Source organism: Artemia sp. Qi Xiang Cuo, chromosome 18 (genome assembly GCF_049724085.1).
Source record: "Artemia sp. Qi Xiang Cuo chromosome 18, ASM4972408v1, whole genome shotgun sequence".
NCBI lineage: Eukaryota > Metazoa > Arthropoda > Branchiopoda > Anostraca > Artemiidae > Artemia > Artemia sp. Qi Xiang Cuo.
In genome coordinates, this window is record NC_142811.1 from 26964798 (window position 1) to 26984336 (window position 19539).

The following is a 19539-nucleotide window of genomic DNA, read 5'->3' on the forward strand; positions in this document are numbered from 1 at the left end:
GAATGAATAATAACTGACATCCACGCATGCTTTTCAATCCCTCCCCATTTTGCCGAGATTTTAATTGCTCACCAACGGCTCTTGCTGAATTTCTAATATTTTTCTTAACACTCTCCTTGAAATACTTGCGCGACTCCTAGTCATATAGTGTGGAGGCAGAAAAATTTGATGCAGCAGGCAGAAGATATTTTCTGGCACGCGGTAGTGCAGAACAAAATAACTTAGCAAACCAGCTACCAAGAACATAGCCTGACATTATAGTACGACCCTTGTAGTAGTCCAATCCATTGCCTATTCGACGTGGACTCAAAGCATCAACATAGCAATTGATATCGGGAAAGACAAATGGAATTGTTCTATCGTTCATTTTAGGCGATTGTGCTCTCGCCGACAATGGGTCGAAAATGACATATAGTCACTGCTTAGCCTTTTGTTATTGCTTGAGGATCACCCAATTCACTTCTTAGTGTTAACTGACAGGGTTCCAAATACGAAGTGTTTATAGGAACATACTGAAGATGCTTTATATTATAGTGATGAACAAGTTCATGAGTTGTTTCTCGTTCAGGAACACGTAGGAGGGGAACATTTGAATTACCGACTCTCGATGTTTCCACAAAGGATGCATAGAGAAATATGCAAGAGTTTGAAGCGAAACCAGGTGAATAATCAGCAAAAATTACTTGATCCATCCAGTAAACGGTGCCAGTATTTTTCCCATTGATCATATTCTGTTTAAACCCAAGAACGTCTCTCAGATTATCATTGAGAATAATAATTTCAGTGTCAACAGGTGAGGTAATGTAAATCCTATCGTGTTCCAATGAATAATTAAAATGGAATTTTCCATTCCTACGATATGAGATTTTTCTATTGATTGTACGACACAAATCTGTCATATAATCGTATTCAATATGTTTCAATTTGACATGAGGATATTCGCTAGATTTAAATGCTTCAACCCATTCATAGTCGACAAAGAGTGTCCGATCGAGTAATACAACTTTTATATCATACACGCGATCCTTTCAAAGGATGTCATAGATATTTTTGAGAATACAATCGACTAGAGCCACTTCATACGCACCGTCAAATTTGATGGCGGGGGAGAGTTTTGTCCAAAAATCACTTGTCGTATTCAAGTCGTTATAGAGAGGATCGGAAACATTGGACATAAATGTTACATAGAAATCATTGGGCATTGTCAATATCTTCAACACCGATCCAAGAATCAAAATCAGGGTTGTTTCCTAGCCACCGAACAAGTAACTGTTTCCTACCCCTGCGAGTACGAGTCTTTAATATCTTTTCAATTTGATAGATTTCACTATTATACTTAACATTTTGTAGTTTATAGTCATAAAAGCCGCCGAGAATCTCTTCATCTTTGGTATCGCGCAAACAATACATTATGGGCTTAGCGTCTAGAATTTTCGCCACTTTAAAAAGTTCTGTGGACCACAAGTAATTCCCCTTTTCAAAAACATTAGTTGTTCTATTAATTTTAACAGTATCACCAACATTGAATTTATTTTTCTTCTTGACAGTCGATTCATTGGAATATTGTTTAAGAAAGGTGTCAATTGTATCATGATCAGAATGATGAACTTCCGTTGGGTTTGTACTGGACAATGATCGACGGGGTCGTTGATTAAAAATCAACATGATTTTATCTAAACCATGAATGAAAGCAGGTGTATTTTTCAATGTACAATATCTTGAAACTAAAAGTCGAATAGTTCTTATCAATCGTTCGGCCAATTCAGCCTTTATAGGACTGTGACTACGATAGAGCAGTGTGCTATATTTCACTAGTAATTTTGCAAAATGGGGGTTAAAAAATTCACTACCACGATCCGTTTGAATTTTATTTATATGAATCCTGTTCAAGAATACTTTCAATGGCCTGAGCAACTTCAACGCCTCTCTTTGATCGCAATGGAATTGCATATGCATAGCAACTAAAAATACTGATTGCAAGTAGAATGTACTTGTACGGTGTATTGTGACGTCTTTGAATCTCATCTACAGTCAGGAGATCTGCTTGCATTATATGCAATGGGTAAAAGGCTTTAGTTTTTCGATATTGATTAGCACGAAGTCTATGATTTCTATGTAGAGTGTAACTTGATTCATTTTGTAGATAGTCTTGTACACTTTTAGTATGAACACCAGTAACCTTGGAAAGAGTGTTGGGTGAACTTAAACTCACCACTTCACCAATATTTTCATAAACACCTTTCAGAACTTCAACCATTTTTAGCATAAACACGTTGTGTAACGTCTGCTGCCCTTTTATATACTAGTCGTGGTTGGTGACATGATACTTTTTCGCCTTTTCGTCGCCTCCATTGTCAAGTTTCAACTAGGTGTGCTAGTATTTTCCAAGATTGATTTAAAATCTTCTTCTTCTTCTTCTTCTTCTTCCTCTTCATATTTTAATGGTGCTGTTGTTGTTGATGTTGATTCATGTTCATTTAATTTTTTTAGAATTTGTCTATTGCTAATAATACTTTTGGGGAAGTTTAATGTATTTAGAAAGTTGTATAGATGAGTGTCAAATGATAATAGTCCTATAAGATTTTTAACCATGTCATAGATTAAATCGAGTATATTATAGCTCCTGACCCGAATTATAATCCCTTCCCAGTTGCTCTCAACTTGAATATTATCTTGACCATTTTCCATGAGATGGACTAAGAGTCGTTTACTGTTTTAAAGCGAAGTGTTGGGGCTTATATTTACAAATTTAAATACAAATTAATACAATTACTCCTTCTTTAATTATGTTCCAGCAGCAGACTCTTGAGGAGATGATTCTTTTTTGTGATCAATACCAGCAGTGGCCTTCGACCGATAGGGCTTTTATTTGTCCAGTCAGAGAATTGTATCTTGAATTGAGAGCAGTTTCTTATCATCTTCAATATTCTTGGTGTCCCGAAATATACTCAGATTTTTCTCAAAGTGTTCCACGTGTGATAGAGTGAGTTTTATTAGAGTCGGTTTATAAGGTTTCGCCATCTAGAGGAAAGTGTTTACAAAGTACTGCGATTATCAGTAGTAAAAGCGTGAAAAGCTACCACCCGCCTGAAGAAGTCGTTTCTTTTTAAGAATCTTTCCTTACGTTTTAGAGGCCATTTTACGTAGAATGGAACGATGTTGCTTTTCCTGTTGCTTAACTACTTCTGGCAGCTGAACATTGCCCTCGACCAAATTTAAACAAAGTTCAGATATTAGATTAATGAAATCATTGTCAATACCATGTTTCAGTATGGCTTTCTTAAGCGAGGGTTTTGAAGTGCTTAGAACTGAAAACAGATGGCTATTTTCATGTAGTTTCTTCAGTCTCATGATAGCAACTAATAGGTCTTTTTAGTGTTCACAGGGAGATATACTGTAATTTCATTGTCGAAAATATCTGTGACTACACACAGATCCCCGAGTTTAGTCTGATTCGTTTCCAATTGGATGTAACCATAGGGTTTAGTTGTTGTCTGATTGTTTGCTGAGAGTCGAAATTCCGGAGCACCTGTATATATTTGTTTATTGAGGGTGATTACCGAGCTGGAATCGAAACCTAATCTGTGGATGATACAGTATTTGCATCTCAATCCAACAATTTCCGTATAATTTCTCTGATGAAATAGAGTGTATTGAATAAGAGTAATAGAAATATCTTCATGGTGAGAGTAAACGGTGAATAGTCGCAGCATTTCCTACGACCATTGTTCCATAGATTCAGCCAGATCGTCAATGATCAGCCCAGAGTTTGGTTCAATAATGTTGAAAACATCATGTCTCTATATGAATTGTATCTGCAGCAACCTGGCCTCGCCAATTGCTTTTATTTTATCGTATGACTCCTGCCAAATACTGTAACAATAGTAGATTTTTTTCGGCTTTTCCACAAACATTTTATCACAATTTTTAATTATTTTAGTTAAGAGTGTTGTTTTGCCCGACATTGACGACCCACACAGAAACGATCTAAATGGTGTTTTAAATTGATAGATGTTCCCTTCAATAATTCACCTGGACAACTAACTGTAGACTATAGCTGTTTAATGACTAAATAATTTCCCTACTACTACTACTCCGTTCAAGAACAAAAAATCAATAAAGAATCATATTTCTTGTATTAAAAACAGCACTTTACAGAAAAAACAAAGAAAAAAATACACTTTTTAAATTTATTTAAAAAAAATGCACTAGAAAAAGCACTTAAAATAATATCACTTTTTTTCTTTTCAATGAAACATGTACAAAAGCACAAAAAAAAATCTGCTCTAAGTAAAAAAAGATAACTTTATTAGTGGCAGTGCGCCCCCCGCTGGCGGCCGCCCCCCCCCTCCGGACTGCAAGACCCCCCTCCCAAAGGCCCCGAGGCCCCCCCCCAAGGTTTTGGGAAAATTTATTGGACTTTATTCAAACCGAGACTTTCCCTATGGATAGCACATTTGGCCCGGTCTGAAGTTAAATAGTGCCCAAGGGGGAGGGTTATCACACCGTCTTGACAAACATAGACCTTGTTAGAAATGGTACTCATGGCAATTTTTTCTACATTTACAGTAAAGTTCCTGTAGTTGAGGGAACGAATTGCCAGCAATTTTGCTCGTGGAATTGTATTTTGAACAATACAGTTCCTCTAGATGTCTATGTTGAAATTCTTATACACATAGTGCGTGGGTACTCTTTTGCAACGTTTCTTGATTTCCTCGTCGTGTGTCTGTATAAAGTATACCTTCGGACTTAAAAACTTACCTCTGAAAATTATGTCACGTCCAAGTTCCAATTTAAACAATAAAATCTTATTTGGCGCCTACAGTGTAACAAGCTCTGGGTAAATCCTAAATCCATTGCTATATTTCTTCCATGACCTAATAATTTACCGGTGCAGCAAGCTCTTAATTAGATTTAGGGTTTTTACTTTTAACAGTAGAGAATCTGTGTCCCCGTAGCAGACCTCTACTTGCCCCTTCTCCGGCCACTGTACCCTAGCCACATTGTAGTAGAATTCCAACATGAGCTTTTAAGAGATCTTCAAGATTGCACTACCTGCAGCAACATTTTTATTCAGGACAATGCTTCTTTTTTCTCTATTCAATAGTACCATGTCCGGGCCAATGATCGTGAAGGAAGTGTAATTTGGATCGGCAATAATTTGAGCACATTGTTTGGGATCGGTCACGACGTCACAACGATTCCAATTGCAAAGACTCTCACACATTTTACCGAAAGCCAAATTCAAAATGAGCTTATAAATTTCTTTTTCGGCTTTCGTTTGTGCTTCAGAACGTTTCTTGATAAAGGTGTCAACAAACGTTTTTAGATATGGTTTTTGACTAAACTGGAGCGCTCTGTGAACCTTTGTGGCGTTGAAACCGTTGTTGCACATCCATTTTAAAGCCACATGATGTACAACAATATTTTTTTTCGGCAGAAGGTCAGCAATAAGTTTTTGTTTTGAAGGTGACCAATGCAATCCGTCCACCTCGAATAAACGCCTATTGCGGGGGCTCAAAGAGTCCCTAGTCACAGGTCTATTAATGCACGGGAAAACAAAATCCTTTACTGAATCGTGAAGCTCAACTGGTATCTCCCCATCAATTTCAAAAAACCATCCAGCCGGTCCATTCTCCTCAACACTTGTCAATGTTGGGGAAATGGGGAGCTTGAGGGTCATTGAGCCATTTATAGTCACTGCAAGGTAGCGCATAATGGGACATGTTCGAGGGGTAGAGAGAATTCATATCAATGAAAACTGCATCCGATTTTGTTCCCGTATTCTCTTCAATCGGATCAGTTTTCAAGATACGATACCCGTCAAAAAAATATCCACCCATAATCGAACTTTCAATGTATAAATGCTAATCAGAGTCAGTAACTAGCCCAATTTTTTCCCCACTAATTCTTAGTTTGATGGCCATCACCAGATGAAGAGATGAAAAATAACAGCCAAAATCAATATTAAATTTCCCATAGATTTTGTCCATATTTTTACACATAATGTCTAACAAAGTTAACACATCACTCGACAAATACAGTTTGCAGTAGTCAAACCCATTTTTACACCCTCCCTCTGCCCACACTTTTTTAGCAAAACTGTATTCATCGGGGGTGCACCTACGATCGTTTAGACTGTCGTAAAACGATTCAATCGAGGATATAGTTTCCTCGTCGAATCTCGACATGGAACAATAATAATCATAAGGATATATGCCCTTGACCGTCAACAAATCATATAAATCATTTGGAAATTTTTGCTTGAGAATGGGGAAAGCGTTGCAGCCGTCATGGTTTTTTGTACCTGAATTAATTCCCTAAATGATTTAGGGAAAAACCTGTAAGAGTCTAAAAAGTGAATTTTATTCGTATACTCAACGTCGTTTTCAGCGAATATCCACATTAATTCCAAAACAAGCAACTTTTCCGATGATTTAGGAATGATTTTGTAGGAAAAGCTGTCTATCACCCATGCATCATCCACTGTTCCATTTCTTTGTAGATGTGCCATTCCTGGTAGCACATACTACAGATCGTAGTTAGAATTATGTATAAAAACCGGAAGAAAGAGTTTCTGTTTAATTTTTAAATTACATGAATTGTGAGCCCACCCCCGAAAGTTACTTTTTCCCATTGAATTGGGATCAATAAGGTGATTATGATTCTGGACAGCGTCTTTTGGGGCAAGAGCACTTCTACAAACCCAACAAATTGTCCCCTTTTCTAGTGCCAGTTGCTCTTTATCTGATAATGTCATTGGGTAGTTGGTTTGGCGCAATCGTGAAATTGCGGCGTTTGCTGTTTTTATTAAAGACACCAATAACATTTCCATACTACCCTCCTCATCCATAGCCAAAAAAAACTCTTTCAACTGCATTTTATTATTGGAATCGCGACGGGCATGCGCATAGGAACACGCAACTAGTTTGTGTTCCTTGACTATATTTGGCCTTGATGGGTCTCATACCTCCACCAGTCTTGATTCACAGTCTAAAGATACTTTATCAACTTGTAGCAGGGAATTTTGGAAATTTTTAAATTGTAAAGTATCTTTGCCTTCTGCCGGCATTTCAATTCTTTGATTGCCATGAATTTTGCAATGTCTCATGTGATTCAAGAATGTTCGCTCAGATCTAAATGAGGAAATGCACATTGGACAATAGTGACATTCTCCTTTGTTCGTGCTTTGGGATAAAAGTCGAATTATTGCTGTAACCGGGAAAAATGACCATAGGAATTTACATCTTTGGGGGGTTCATAAATAACCCAAACCCAATTTTTAACATTATCTATTATCGGTGTCCTAACTGAATACAAAACTCCTTTTTTATTTGGTTTCTTTCTCCCATTTACAAATTCCGTATCATACTGGAGAACAACCACCCTCAACCCCAGATTTTCATTTGCTTTTTCGAATATGGTTATTTCTTTCAAGGACACCGGATATTTTCCCTCTAAACAGTCAAAATTTACTTTAGGGAAATTTTCGCCACCGTTACGTGCAAATCCATCGAGATTTTTCATTGTTGACTCATTATATAATGTTTTACGCGCTGCTGCTAAAAATACATATTTAAAGAATTGCAGCCCCGTGTCAAATTTGAAACCTTGAACCCCTCCTATAGCCGTCAAATCTTGGTGGCATTTTATTTTGTTACCCCCCACCCCTCTTAAAATAAAGTTTTTTTAAAATCTACTTAGATTCAGATCCATGTGTTCAATGTATAAAATTGTGGACCCACTTCCCCTCTCGTTAAACGTGTCCAAAGTTGAAATTAATTTATTTACCCAGTTGAAAAAGTTAACCTCAAATTCATTTAGACCAGGGTAAAAAGTTTGGTTGCCAGTTGAAAAATGAAAATAAAAAATGTCTCCAGATGTCCCCTTTTGTAAATAAAATTTTTGATTTAATGTTGCTTTAATCCCCCCTTGCCCCCCCCCCCGCCCCCATTTCTTACTCTGAGTCTCGATAAGGGCTCGAATTTGGTATATGTAGCTATGGAAAACATTTACAGGGCCGGTTAAAATGACCCAAATGTCAATCAAGTTTTCTTCGGGAGGGTTGAAATCTACCCTATATGTTTTTAAGCGACCTAGAGAAGACTCTAACAAGTAAAATTCATGTAGTTCATGGGACGTGACACTATATTCATGTCTTGCAACTTTTCGTAATGGATTCAATTCAATAATTATAAAACCATCGTAGAAAATATCACCGGAGACATTAGATCAAACAATTTGCATAAGGCCTTCCATTTATTCAGCTGTAAATTGAAAATCAAGGGGGATATTAAATGGCATACCTTCACTAACATCATCCGGCGAGAGGGGACAATTCCCATGATACTTTGAAGTCCCGGGCCAGGGAAGGCAGAAGTTTTCAAAGCTTCCCCTGAAACTAGAAAATGAATGGATTAAGTTTTGTTTCTTTGACGAAAGTTTTATCACAATTATAGCACACTTTGTTTTTATTTATCAAAAATTTTTTTTCTTAATTGGATTCGAATTTATCAAACAAATGCATAATAAATTACAAATTTTTTTTGCTTATAGCATTATTTCTCAAACAAATGCATAATAAATTACAAATTTTTGCTTATAGCATTATTTACAAAACAATTAAAAATAAATTAAAATTTTTTTTTGCTTATAGCATTATTTATCAAACAAATGCATAATAAATTACAAAATTTTTGATTGTATCATTATTTAAAAAAAAATTCATAATAATTTACAAGTTTTGTTAATAACACACATACACACGCACACATTCGCACACACTCACACACCCACACACACACACACACACACACACACATGCACACACACGCTGAAATATTCTTACAGGTTGAAATTATGTTTTTAACCCCTATATATATATATATATATTCCATTAGCCTATAAGTAATTATGTCTCTGAAGTCAGATAGAAACGTGTTGCGGAAACAAATTATGCGACGTCAGAATTTCTACTTAAAAAATTCTGAATTTTCTCATAACTTTTTATGGATTAAGTTAAACGAAATAATTTAAAGATATTCGAAATCAGCAGTAAAATACAATTCAGTTGATATGTATATTGAAAAAATTACAGCACCCGGATCAAACATAAGAAATAATGATATGGAAATAAATATACACCATTCAATCATTACATCGTTATTGAATTTGCACTATTCATTATACTATCTCAATGAATTATCGAGTAGACGCGGCGCATGCACCGCTCACACACACACACACGCACAAGCACAAGCGCACACACTCACACAGGCGCACACACACACACACACACGCACACACACACATACGCACACGCACGCACACACACACACACACATGCTTTAACAGTATTGAAAAAATGGCGAGAAGTCTGATTCATTAACCTATGGAAAAAAGGTTTTATTTTCTATGTGAAATAACGATTATTTTATAAAGTTAAAAAAAACATGTTAATTTTTTCACTCCATCCTCACAACTCGAATCCTCCTAGAATTATTTAAACTAAATACTTGCCTCCACCCCCCTCCCACAGAAATTTCAGAAAGACGCAAAAGAGTGCTTTCTTTGCTAATAAAAAAATGCATTATATTCAGCTATCTCTGAGGGGAGCAGAGAAATTTAAAACCATGGTTGGGGGCGGGGGCATTAACAGTTTAATATCTCTGACATACACTTTTACGGTGTTGAAAAACGGCGAAAAGGTTAATTCATTAACCTATAGAAAAAAGGTTTTATTTTCTATGTGAAATAACCATTATTTTATAAAATTAAAGAAACATGTTCATTTTTTCACACCATCCTCAAAACTCAATTCCTCCTAGATTTATTTAAACTAAATACTTGCCTCCACCTCCCCTCCCACAGAAAGTTCAGAAAGACGCAAAAGAGTGCTTTCTTTGCCAATCAAAAAACAAAAAAAATGCATTATATTCAGCTATATCTGAGGGGAGCAGAGAAATTTAAAACAATGGTCGGGGGCGGGGGGATTAATATTTTAATATATCTGACATACACTTTTACGGTGTTGAAAAATGGCGAAAAGGAAATACTTAAAAAAAAACAAAAAAAAATTTGGATAGAAATAGGTAGAAGCTAGAGGTGAAAATACTCACATTTCCAAATTCAGACTGCTGTTGAGTGCCGTCCTCTTCTTGCATAGATGTGGTGGCAATGTCACTGACTTGTAAAGATGAGCCAGTGGGGCTCCCCATCATGTGAGCAACCATCCATTCTCTTTTCAGCTTTCTACCCTGCTGCATAGGGGTTGGCACTGGTGGGTTTTGGGCAGGCAGCGCTGGTCTGGAATGGATGCGAGTGGCTCCCAATGGACCGCCTATCTCCACTTGTTGTATTGGACCAACGCAGTTAGTCTTAGCTCTCTTTTCCGCGGGAGAGTAATTGGAGGAATCCTCTTCCTTAAAAAGAAGACAAAGTTTAGCATGGAAAAAACGATTCCCTTTTTTTACAGAAGTAAAAATTAGTCTGCACAAAGAATCCCCCTCTAACCACACGGAATCAGGGAACAGAGTCTCTCTCTCAAACCCCGTAAAGCTCTTTTAAAAGATACAAGAATTACTTATTTAACACAAAAATTTCGTTTTTAATGGGTACCAAGTAAAGAAAAACTGTGTTAGAATTGATACATTCCCCCCCCCCTTCTCTGCCATATATTTTTATAAAAGCCTCTTAATCATCTGTGAAATCCATTTGCTTTCATGGAATACAATTGAAAAATATCTCTCGTCTAATTTGGCCGAAAAACAATCTCTCTTTCTTCAAAGCGTTTAGAATTACACGTTTCCATTCCTTTGTTTTCTTAATTCAGATAATGCGCTTGCCAAATGTTGTTTTGAAATCGCTCCCTCTTGTAAAAAGGTTAAACACAGGTGGTTTTATTTAGACCGGTAAAAGAAAGCTCATTTTAAAAGCAAGAAGAGGAAAATGACATTTTTTGAACGAAAAGAACTATTTAAAAACAATTACAATCGTAAACAAAGGAGGGCAGAGGAGAGATTTTATTGAAATGGAAAAAAATAGCATACTTTGCGTTTATAGCGAATATACTCATCATATTTTATGGTTTGTGTTGTTGGAGGGGGGAGGGGGGCTAAGTCCCCCTGAAATTTGAATTTACTGGTAAAATGCTTTTTTTATCTGGAAATACATTTAGAAATTCGGTAAACTATACTCACATTGAAAATAGAAATATCCATTGTTTCCAAGTTAATAATATTCAGTGTACTATACGATATGTTAGAACATAATGGAAATTAAATTCTAGTGCATGAACATTTTATACGAAATTTCAAAGACGAAAAAAAACGGATGTTGACTCGAAAAACACTGGTTCAGCTACATATTTTCGTGCATGCTCCCAAAACCTGTTTGACCACTTTATACCATACCAGTTTTTTAAGAAAAAAATTGTGCACGTGAACTCACGATGTGCATTCTTATGAAATTCTTATTAATATCAGAAAAAACCTGTCTACTTAAGTTATATAATAATGACCATACTCTCAAAACATGTTTGACCACTTTATACACTGCCAAATAACCAGTCTGGTAATCTGCCTTGGAAAGGTGCCATGGAATGTAATCTCCCCAAATAGCACCGGAAGGAACGTAAAGAGATCAAATAGCATGGAGATTCCTATATGTCTAGGCAAAGTATAAGGCCATGTGAGCGGATACTCACTCTCTTTGAAAAGGTGTATAGGTCCCGTAGAAATGTTTTCCTATACGTCTAGGTACATTCAATATAAACATTCTACTGATGTGGCAATCATTAACTGTAATTATCAACTCCAAGAACATTTGACAGTCAAAGAGCCTAAAAACGATGGAAAGTTGGCTCAACCTCCTCAGCTACGAAAGGTTGCTCCAGCTTACCAATCAATTCTGGTTTTCCATTCAAATATTCGAACGAGCCCTACGTTGGTTTAGACCCCTTCTTAGAATGTCAACACACATACCCGCTAAGACCATCTGCGGATTTCACTTTTTCGCAGCTGGTTGGAAATGACCTCGAAGCCGACTAAAAAAGCATTGCTCTGACAGCCTCTCCAATTTTCCGGTGCTGGTGAAAATCAACCCTGATGAAGCACGTGCGCTCGCCATGGTCGTAAGTTTATTGAGGAGGCTGCTGTCTCTCTCTACGCCGAGCGGCACCCGGCTGGGGTTATAGGCCAAGTATGTCAAAGTAAGCCAAGTTAGAAGAAAGTTCATACTAAAGAACATATTCTGATAATACATATTTTTTATGCTGGTCTCGCCCACGGAAAGTAATTTGTATAAGAAAAATTGCATTATATGGTCGAGAGCCACGTTAGTGTGAAAAGGATTGCTGCTTCCTCTTGAAAAACTGGATTTTCTGCAAAATTGCACCTTTATTTTGAGAGAATATTATAAGTAAGGTGGGCCTCCCCTTGTCAAAAGAGAAAACATCCTGATTGAGAAAAAAAAAATAGCGACGAAGACCACACTGCCTTTCTATCATAAACGATAAGTAGAACATTAGGGAAATTTTTATATAAGACAGTGGAACGCGACTTTCAACAAACATTTCAACCCTTTATCCAAGGACCGTCCTCAGCAAAACAGACGAAGAAAAAACAATATAAAACAAACTCACATTAAAATTCAATCATTAGAACTGAAAACAAGTTTTTTTTTGATTTTTCAAAACAGCCCTAGCAACATTGCTTCAAGGAAGTTCATGCTCGTTTTGAGTTTGACTCGGTGATTTATAGTAATTCCTGTTCGTTTTGGGCTTCATTTATTTATCGGTGCTGATTTATGGTAGTTTCACGCTCGGTAGATTATTTGATTTTTTTTTTGCTCATTTTTAGTTTAATGGAGTTCTTTACTTTTCCTTGAAAAACTTATTTTGTGGAAAAGTTTGTTTTAACTAATTTCTGTTCGTTTTATATTGACATAGTCTTTTCAGGGAAAAAGAAAATAATAATTCTAATGTTTTCGTTTTTTTAAGACTTTATAGTTTGGCCCGCTATTTCTATGCTGGAGAAAATTTTCCAGCAATTTTTAACAACATACACCGTTTTAAAAACCTGGACACAAACAGTACTGTTTAATTTAGTTTTATACTTCCTCTAGTTGACCTGAAATAGAAAACTTGATACCATTCGCAAAAAAATCTGTTTACTTTCTCTGATAGCTTGGATACAGTTGCGCTATTTTGATACGGTTAAATTTTAAGAGCGGAAGTAGCCTCGAAAGTTTGAACATAATACCCTCAGTCGTTTTTGGGATACTGCTGACATGCCTTATTGGGAATTAGCATTAACACTGTGCATTTTGTTTAAATATTATTCCAAATTTTTGTTTTTAAACATAATGGGAAATTGGTTGGGTGGGTTGGGGAGGGGGATTATTTGTCCACCAATCACTTTCAACTATTAAAAAGGGCACTAGCCCTTTCTATTTTCAATCGAATGAGTGTTTTTCGAAGTTTCTACAACAACTCCTTCGATACGAAGTGTCCGTATCGGACATTTAAAAAAAAAAAAAAAAAATAAAAAATAAAAAAAAAATGCATTGTACTCATGATGATCTTTACTGTAAAAAAGGCAAGCTTTCCAATCACTTCAATTATTAAAAAGGGCAGCAGCAATTCCGGTTCTCAATCAAATGAGCCCTTTCTGAGTGTCCATGTCAAAGCTTTCAATAAATATCTTATATTCCCCCAGGGTATGAATTACAACCCTTGCCCTGAAGGCTGTGAGGGGTTGTCATCCTCAAAGACCTAATTTCCAGAACTTTCAACTCCGCTGAACAAAATGGCTATCTCAAAAATTTGATTGGATGTTTGCGGAAATGGTGGGTGTGTGAGGGGCGTTAGTTGCTCTCCAATAACTTTCAACTATTAAAAAAGGCACTAGCCCGTTCAATTACCAATCGAATGAGCCCTTTTAAAGTTTCTATGACAACTCTTTCTATAAGGCCCTTATATGCTCCCAGGGCACAACTTACAACCCTTGCCCTGAGGGCCGGGGGGGGGTGTCTTTATTAAAGACCTAATTTCCAGAACTTCCAGCTACTTTAAAGAAAATTGCGATCTCAAAATTGTGATTGGACGTATTTGGGGAAATGGTGGGCGTTAAAGGGGGGTTAGTTGCCGTCCAATTAATTCCGACTATAATTTCCAATCGAATGAGCCCATTTTGAAGTTTCTACGACAACGCTTTCTATAAGAACCTTATATGCCCCCAGGGCATAAGTTTCAGCCCTTTCCCTGAGGGCTGTGGGGTGTTTGTCATACTCAAAGACCTAGTTTCCGGAAGTTTCAACTAAGTTGAACAAAATTGATATCTCAAAACTTTGATTGGATGTGTTTTGGGAAAAGTTCGGCGTGAGAGGGGGGTTAGTTACCCTCCAATTACTTTCGACCGTTAAAAAGGGCACTAGCCCTTTCAATTTCCAATCGAATGAGCCCTTTTTGAAGTTTCTACGACAAAGCTTTCTATAAAAAAAAATCTTATATGTCCCCAGGGCATAACTTCCAACCCTTGCCCTTAGGGCTCTGGGGGGAGTTTCATCGTCAAAAACATAATTTCCGGACTTTTCAACTACGTTGAATAAAATGGCTATCTCGAAATTTTGATTGGATGTGTTTGGGGAAATGGTGGGTGTGAGAGGGGTGTATGTTATCCTCCATTCACTTTCAACTATTAAAAAGGGCACAAGCCTTCCAATTTCCCACCGAATTTCCTATCGAAGTCTCTACAACATCGCTATCTATTAAAACCTTATATGCCCCCAGGGCATATAAGGTTTAAACTTTTAACTACGTTGAACAAAACGGCTATCTAAAATTTTGATTGGATGTGTTTGGGGAATAGGTCAGCGTGAGAGCGGAGTTAGTTGTCCTCCAATTACTTTCGACTATTAAAAAGGCACTAGCCCTTTGAATTTCCAATCGAATGAGCCCTTTTTCAAGTTCCTACTCGAAATCGAATGGCTATCTCGAAATTTGGAATGGATGTGTTTGGGGAAATGGTAGGTGTGAGAGGGGTGTTAGTTATCCTCCAATCACTTTCGACTATTAAAAAGGGCACAAGCCCTTCTATTTTCCAATCGAAAGAGTCCTTTTTAAAGTTTCTTCAACATCGCTATCTATATAAACCTTATATGTCCCCAGGGCAAAACTGACGACCCTTGCCCTGAGGGCTCTGAGGAGGTTATCATCTTCAAAGACCTAATTTCTAAAACTTCTAACAATGTTGAACAAAATGGCTATCTAAAAATTTTGATTGGATGTGTTTGGGGAAAAGGTCGGCGTTAGAGAGGGGTTTGTTGCCCTCCAATCACTTTCGACTATTAAAAAGAGCACTAGCCCTTTGAATTTCCAATCAAATGAGCTCTTTTTCAAGTTTTAACGAGAAAGATATCAATAAAACCTTATATGCCCCAGGGCATAACTTACAACCTTCTCCTTGAGAGCTGTGGGGGAATGTGATGCTCAAATATAACTTTAGACTATTAAACTACTTTACTATTAAAACTACTATTAACTATTAACTACTATATAACTACTATTAAAACTATTATTAAACTACTACTATCAAAATAACTTTAGACTATTAAAAAGGGCACTAACCATTTCAGTTTCCAATCAAATGAGCCCTCTTTGAAGTTTGTACGACAACGCTTTCTATAAAAACCTTATATACCCCCAGGGCATAACTTACAACCGTTGTCCTGAGGACTCTGAGGAGGTTATCATCTTCAAACACCTAATTTCTAAAACCTTTAACAATGTTGAACAAAATGGCTATCTAGAAATTTTGATTGGATGTGTTAGGGGAAAAGGTCGGCTTGAGAGAGGGTTTAGTTGCCCTCCAATCCCTTTCGACTATTAAAAAGAACACTAGCCCTTTGAATTTCCAATCGAACGAGCCCTTTTTCAAGTTTCTATGACAAAGCTTTCAATAAAAACCTTATATGTCCCCCGGGCATAACTTACGACCCTTGTCCTGAGGGCTGTGGGAGGGGGAGGGTTTCATCCTCAGAGACCTAATTTCCAGAAATTTCAACTACGTTGTGCAAAATGGCTATCTCAAAACTTTGTTTGGATGTTTAGGGAAAAGGTGGGCATGAGAGGAGGGATAGTTGCCCTCCAATCACTTTCGACTATTACAAAAGGCACTAGCCATTTAAATTTCCAATCGAATGAGCCCTTTTTGAAGTTTCTACGACAAAGCTTTCTATATTTGCCCCCAGGGTATAACTTACAATCCTTACCTTAAGGGCTGTGGGGGGAATGTCCTTCTCAGAAACATAACTTCTATCTGGAAATCAACTACGCTAAACAAAATGGCTATCTCTAAATTTAATATTGGATCTGTTTGGGAAAATTGTGGGTGTGGAAGGGGTGTTAGTTGCCTTCCAATAAATTTCGACTATTAAAAAGGGCACTAGCCATTCCAATTTCCAATCGCGGTAGCCTTTTTCGAAGTTTCTACGACAACTCTTTCGATACGAAGTGCCCTGGTATGGAAAAAAAATAATTCAACACAAAGTCCCCAAACATGTTTGGGGGAATGGTGGGCGTGAGAGGGGGGTTAGGTGCCCTCCAATCACTTTCAACTATTAAAAAGGGCACTAGTCCTTTGAATTTCCAATTGAATGAGCCCTTTTTCAAGTTTTTAAGACAACGCTTTCAATAAAACCCTTATTTGCCCCCAGGTTATAACTTACAACCCTTGTGCTGAAGACTTTGGGGGGAGTGTCCAGCTCAAAGATATAATTTCCGGACCTTTCAATCATTTTGAACAAAATTGCTGTCTCAAACTTTTGACAGGATGTGTTTGCGGAAATCGTAAGCTTGAAGTTTGGAATGAGCCCTTTTTCAAGTTTCTACCACAAAGCTTTCAATAAAAACCTTATATGCCCCCAGGGCATAACTTAAAACCCTTGTCATGAGGGCTGTGGGGGGTTGTCATCCTCAAAGGCCTAATTTCCAGAACTTTCAACTACGTGAACAAAAGGGCTATCCCAAAGTTTTGATTGAATGTGTTTGGGGAAAAGGTGGGCTTGAGAGGGGAGTTAATTGTCCTCCAATCACTTTCGACTATTAAAAGGGGCACTAGCTCTTTGAATTTCTACTCGAATGAGCCCTTTTTGAAGTTTCTACGGCAACACTTACTATAAAAATATTATATGCCCCCAAGGCATAACTTACAATCCTTGTCCTGAGGGCTCTGGGGGAGTGTCCTCCTCAAAAACATAATTTCTGTCTTGAGATCAACTACGCTGAGAAAAATAGCTATCTCAAAATTTTGATTGGATATGTTTGGGGAAATGGTGGGCGTGGAAGGGGTGTTAGTTGCCTTCTAATTACTTTCGACTATTAAAAAGGGTACTAGCCGTTCCAATTTCCAATCAAATGAACCCTTTTCGACGTTTCTACGACAACTCCTTCGATACGAAGTACCCTGGTCTAAAGGAAAAAAAAAATATAATATATTGTGCCAACAACGTTCTTTACTTAGGCAGCGCTACTGCGCTGCCTATGATAAATTGTTTAGGATCTCGTGAGTTGGCCTACACTAATGTGAGTGACCCCATATCCGAAGAATGGGAATGTGCAAACAGTACAAATGCTAATTCTCAGAGATGAACCGACCTCCCCACTTTCACGTAGGTCTGATTTATATACCTGTGGGCAATCTTTCATGACGAGAGTTGCAGAAAATTTGTCGCACAACGTATACCAGCACCGTAGAACAACATAAAACTTATTATTTTTAGAAATTAAGATGATAATTCAAACAGAAGTTTAAGCTGGATTCGAAAATCTAGCCAGAACATAATTGAACAGAAACCACAGCTAACAGTGAAGTCAAAATTAAAGCCATCAAAGACTGCCAGAAATTTAGCCAGTTGAAGAGCAACTACAATAAACAGTGAAATAAAACTTAAAGCAATCAGAGACTATTAGATTTTGTAATAGAACTTCCTTGGTCGTAACCCCCCCCCCCCCCAAAAAAAAAGGCTTAAGGTTTTTACGCTGAATGCGAAAATGCACCCCTACTTCTACCATTTCCTAAAAAAATATTTTTTTTTTTTTTTTTACTAAAAACAAGAAGACAACTTTATAAGGACATTGCGCAAAATCATGGGTACTAAAAAAACTTACAGCTTTGTTACATTTTCAAATTTAACATGCAAAAATGCATTAGAATCTCTTTAAAAAAAAAAAAGAAGATAATCCGCAAAATACAAATTTATTGGATAAAATAAAATTGAAAGACTATTAAAATAAGAAGAACACTGTTATGTAGATATGGTGTAGGATGGAAAATTCTGATTGTTTTTTTTTCTAATTCAGCGTCAAGTTACATAAGAAGTACGGATAGAAGACAAAAAATTGTTCTTTAGCTTTATCATTTTATCTTCAAAAAAGTGTGCGCTGTATTATTATTGTTATGAATACAATTGATCTTTTCCAGGTTTATTATGCAGATCCTCATAACTTGAACTCCTATGAAATATTCATCAATAATGAACCATTTTTGCACTGTGCAGTCGCAAAAGAACATTCAGCAGTTGGTCAAACTTGTCATACCTCTGCAGTGACATTTCTGAACGACGGTGACAGAGTTTTTATACGAGACGTTGAGCCTCAACGAGTGTATGTTGTCGAACAAAGTAAAACCTTTTTTGGTTGTGTCAAACTCAAAGGCTCAAAGCTTATTTAATGCGTCGAATTCTTTTGAAGTATTAATTGTGAAATAATAGATTATCGATTTTTTCTTTTTTTGTTTTTTTTTCGTTTGGTTAGCGGTTGCGTAAATTATCATTAAAATTGTCTAATTCAGTATGCTTTAATTCTTTCCAGTTTAGTTCAATTGGTAAAAAAAAAAAGTGTTGAAAGTAGGCTTACTTTTAGACATATCAATTCACACAACTTTTTGCGGAGACAAATACCAAATATTTTAAAGAACAAGTTCAAGTTTGTTTATTAAAAATACATCCACGACAATGAAAAGCTCAAAATACAACCTCCCCCCCCCCCAAGTCGGCTCCAAGACTCGAAAACAGGGAAAGAGAAAAGAAAAAGTATACAAAAAATGAATCAAACAATAGAAAAGATAAAACAAAGAAAATAAAGCCTAATGCGAATTACGACCATTGTTCAACGCATATCAGGTGATACGGGACTGCATAGAACCATTCAAAAAGAACGTTAACAAAAAACACAAATACGTTGTCGCTCGCCTTCCAACCGCAGACTAATTGACTTTTATTCCAGATTTTTTTTTTTCCCAGTAATTATTTTTAAGTTAATTATCTTGTTACAAAATTTATTTTACTTCGTTTGCATTTTTTTTGGATTCTCTCTCGTTGCGCGTCATTTCGTTTATTATTTGATGTGATGCTCGTTGTCACTTGTCTTTTAACCGCAGATTTTGTCGTCCATCATTTCCATTTATCATTTGTTTAGATGCTTGTTTTCGCATGTCTTCAACTCGCAGGCTTCATGTTTCTTCATCATGCCTCAGATATTTT

The 19539-nt window shown here is 36.8% G+C and overlaps 1 protein-coding gene across 1 annotated transcript in view; it reads left to right on the top strand.

The window, feature by feature from the left end:
- egr (TNF superfamily member 12 eiger) overlaps positions 1-18850 on the top strand; it is a 213445-nt gene extending 194595 nt beyond the window's left edge. Inside the window, exon 5 of the mRNA XM_089104475.1 lies at positions 18480-18850. Within this exon, the coding sequence (XP_088960601.1) occupies positions 18480-18728 (249 nt within the window). The 3' untranslated portion in view covers positions 18729-18850. The remainder of the gene's footprint in view (positions 1-18479) is intronic.
- The last annotated feature ends 689 nt before the right edge of the window (positions 18851-19539 follow it).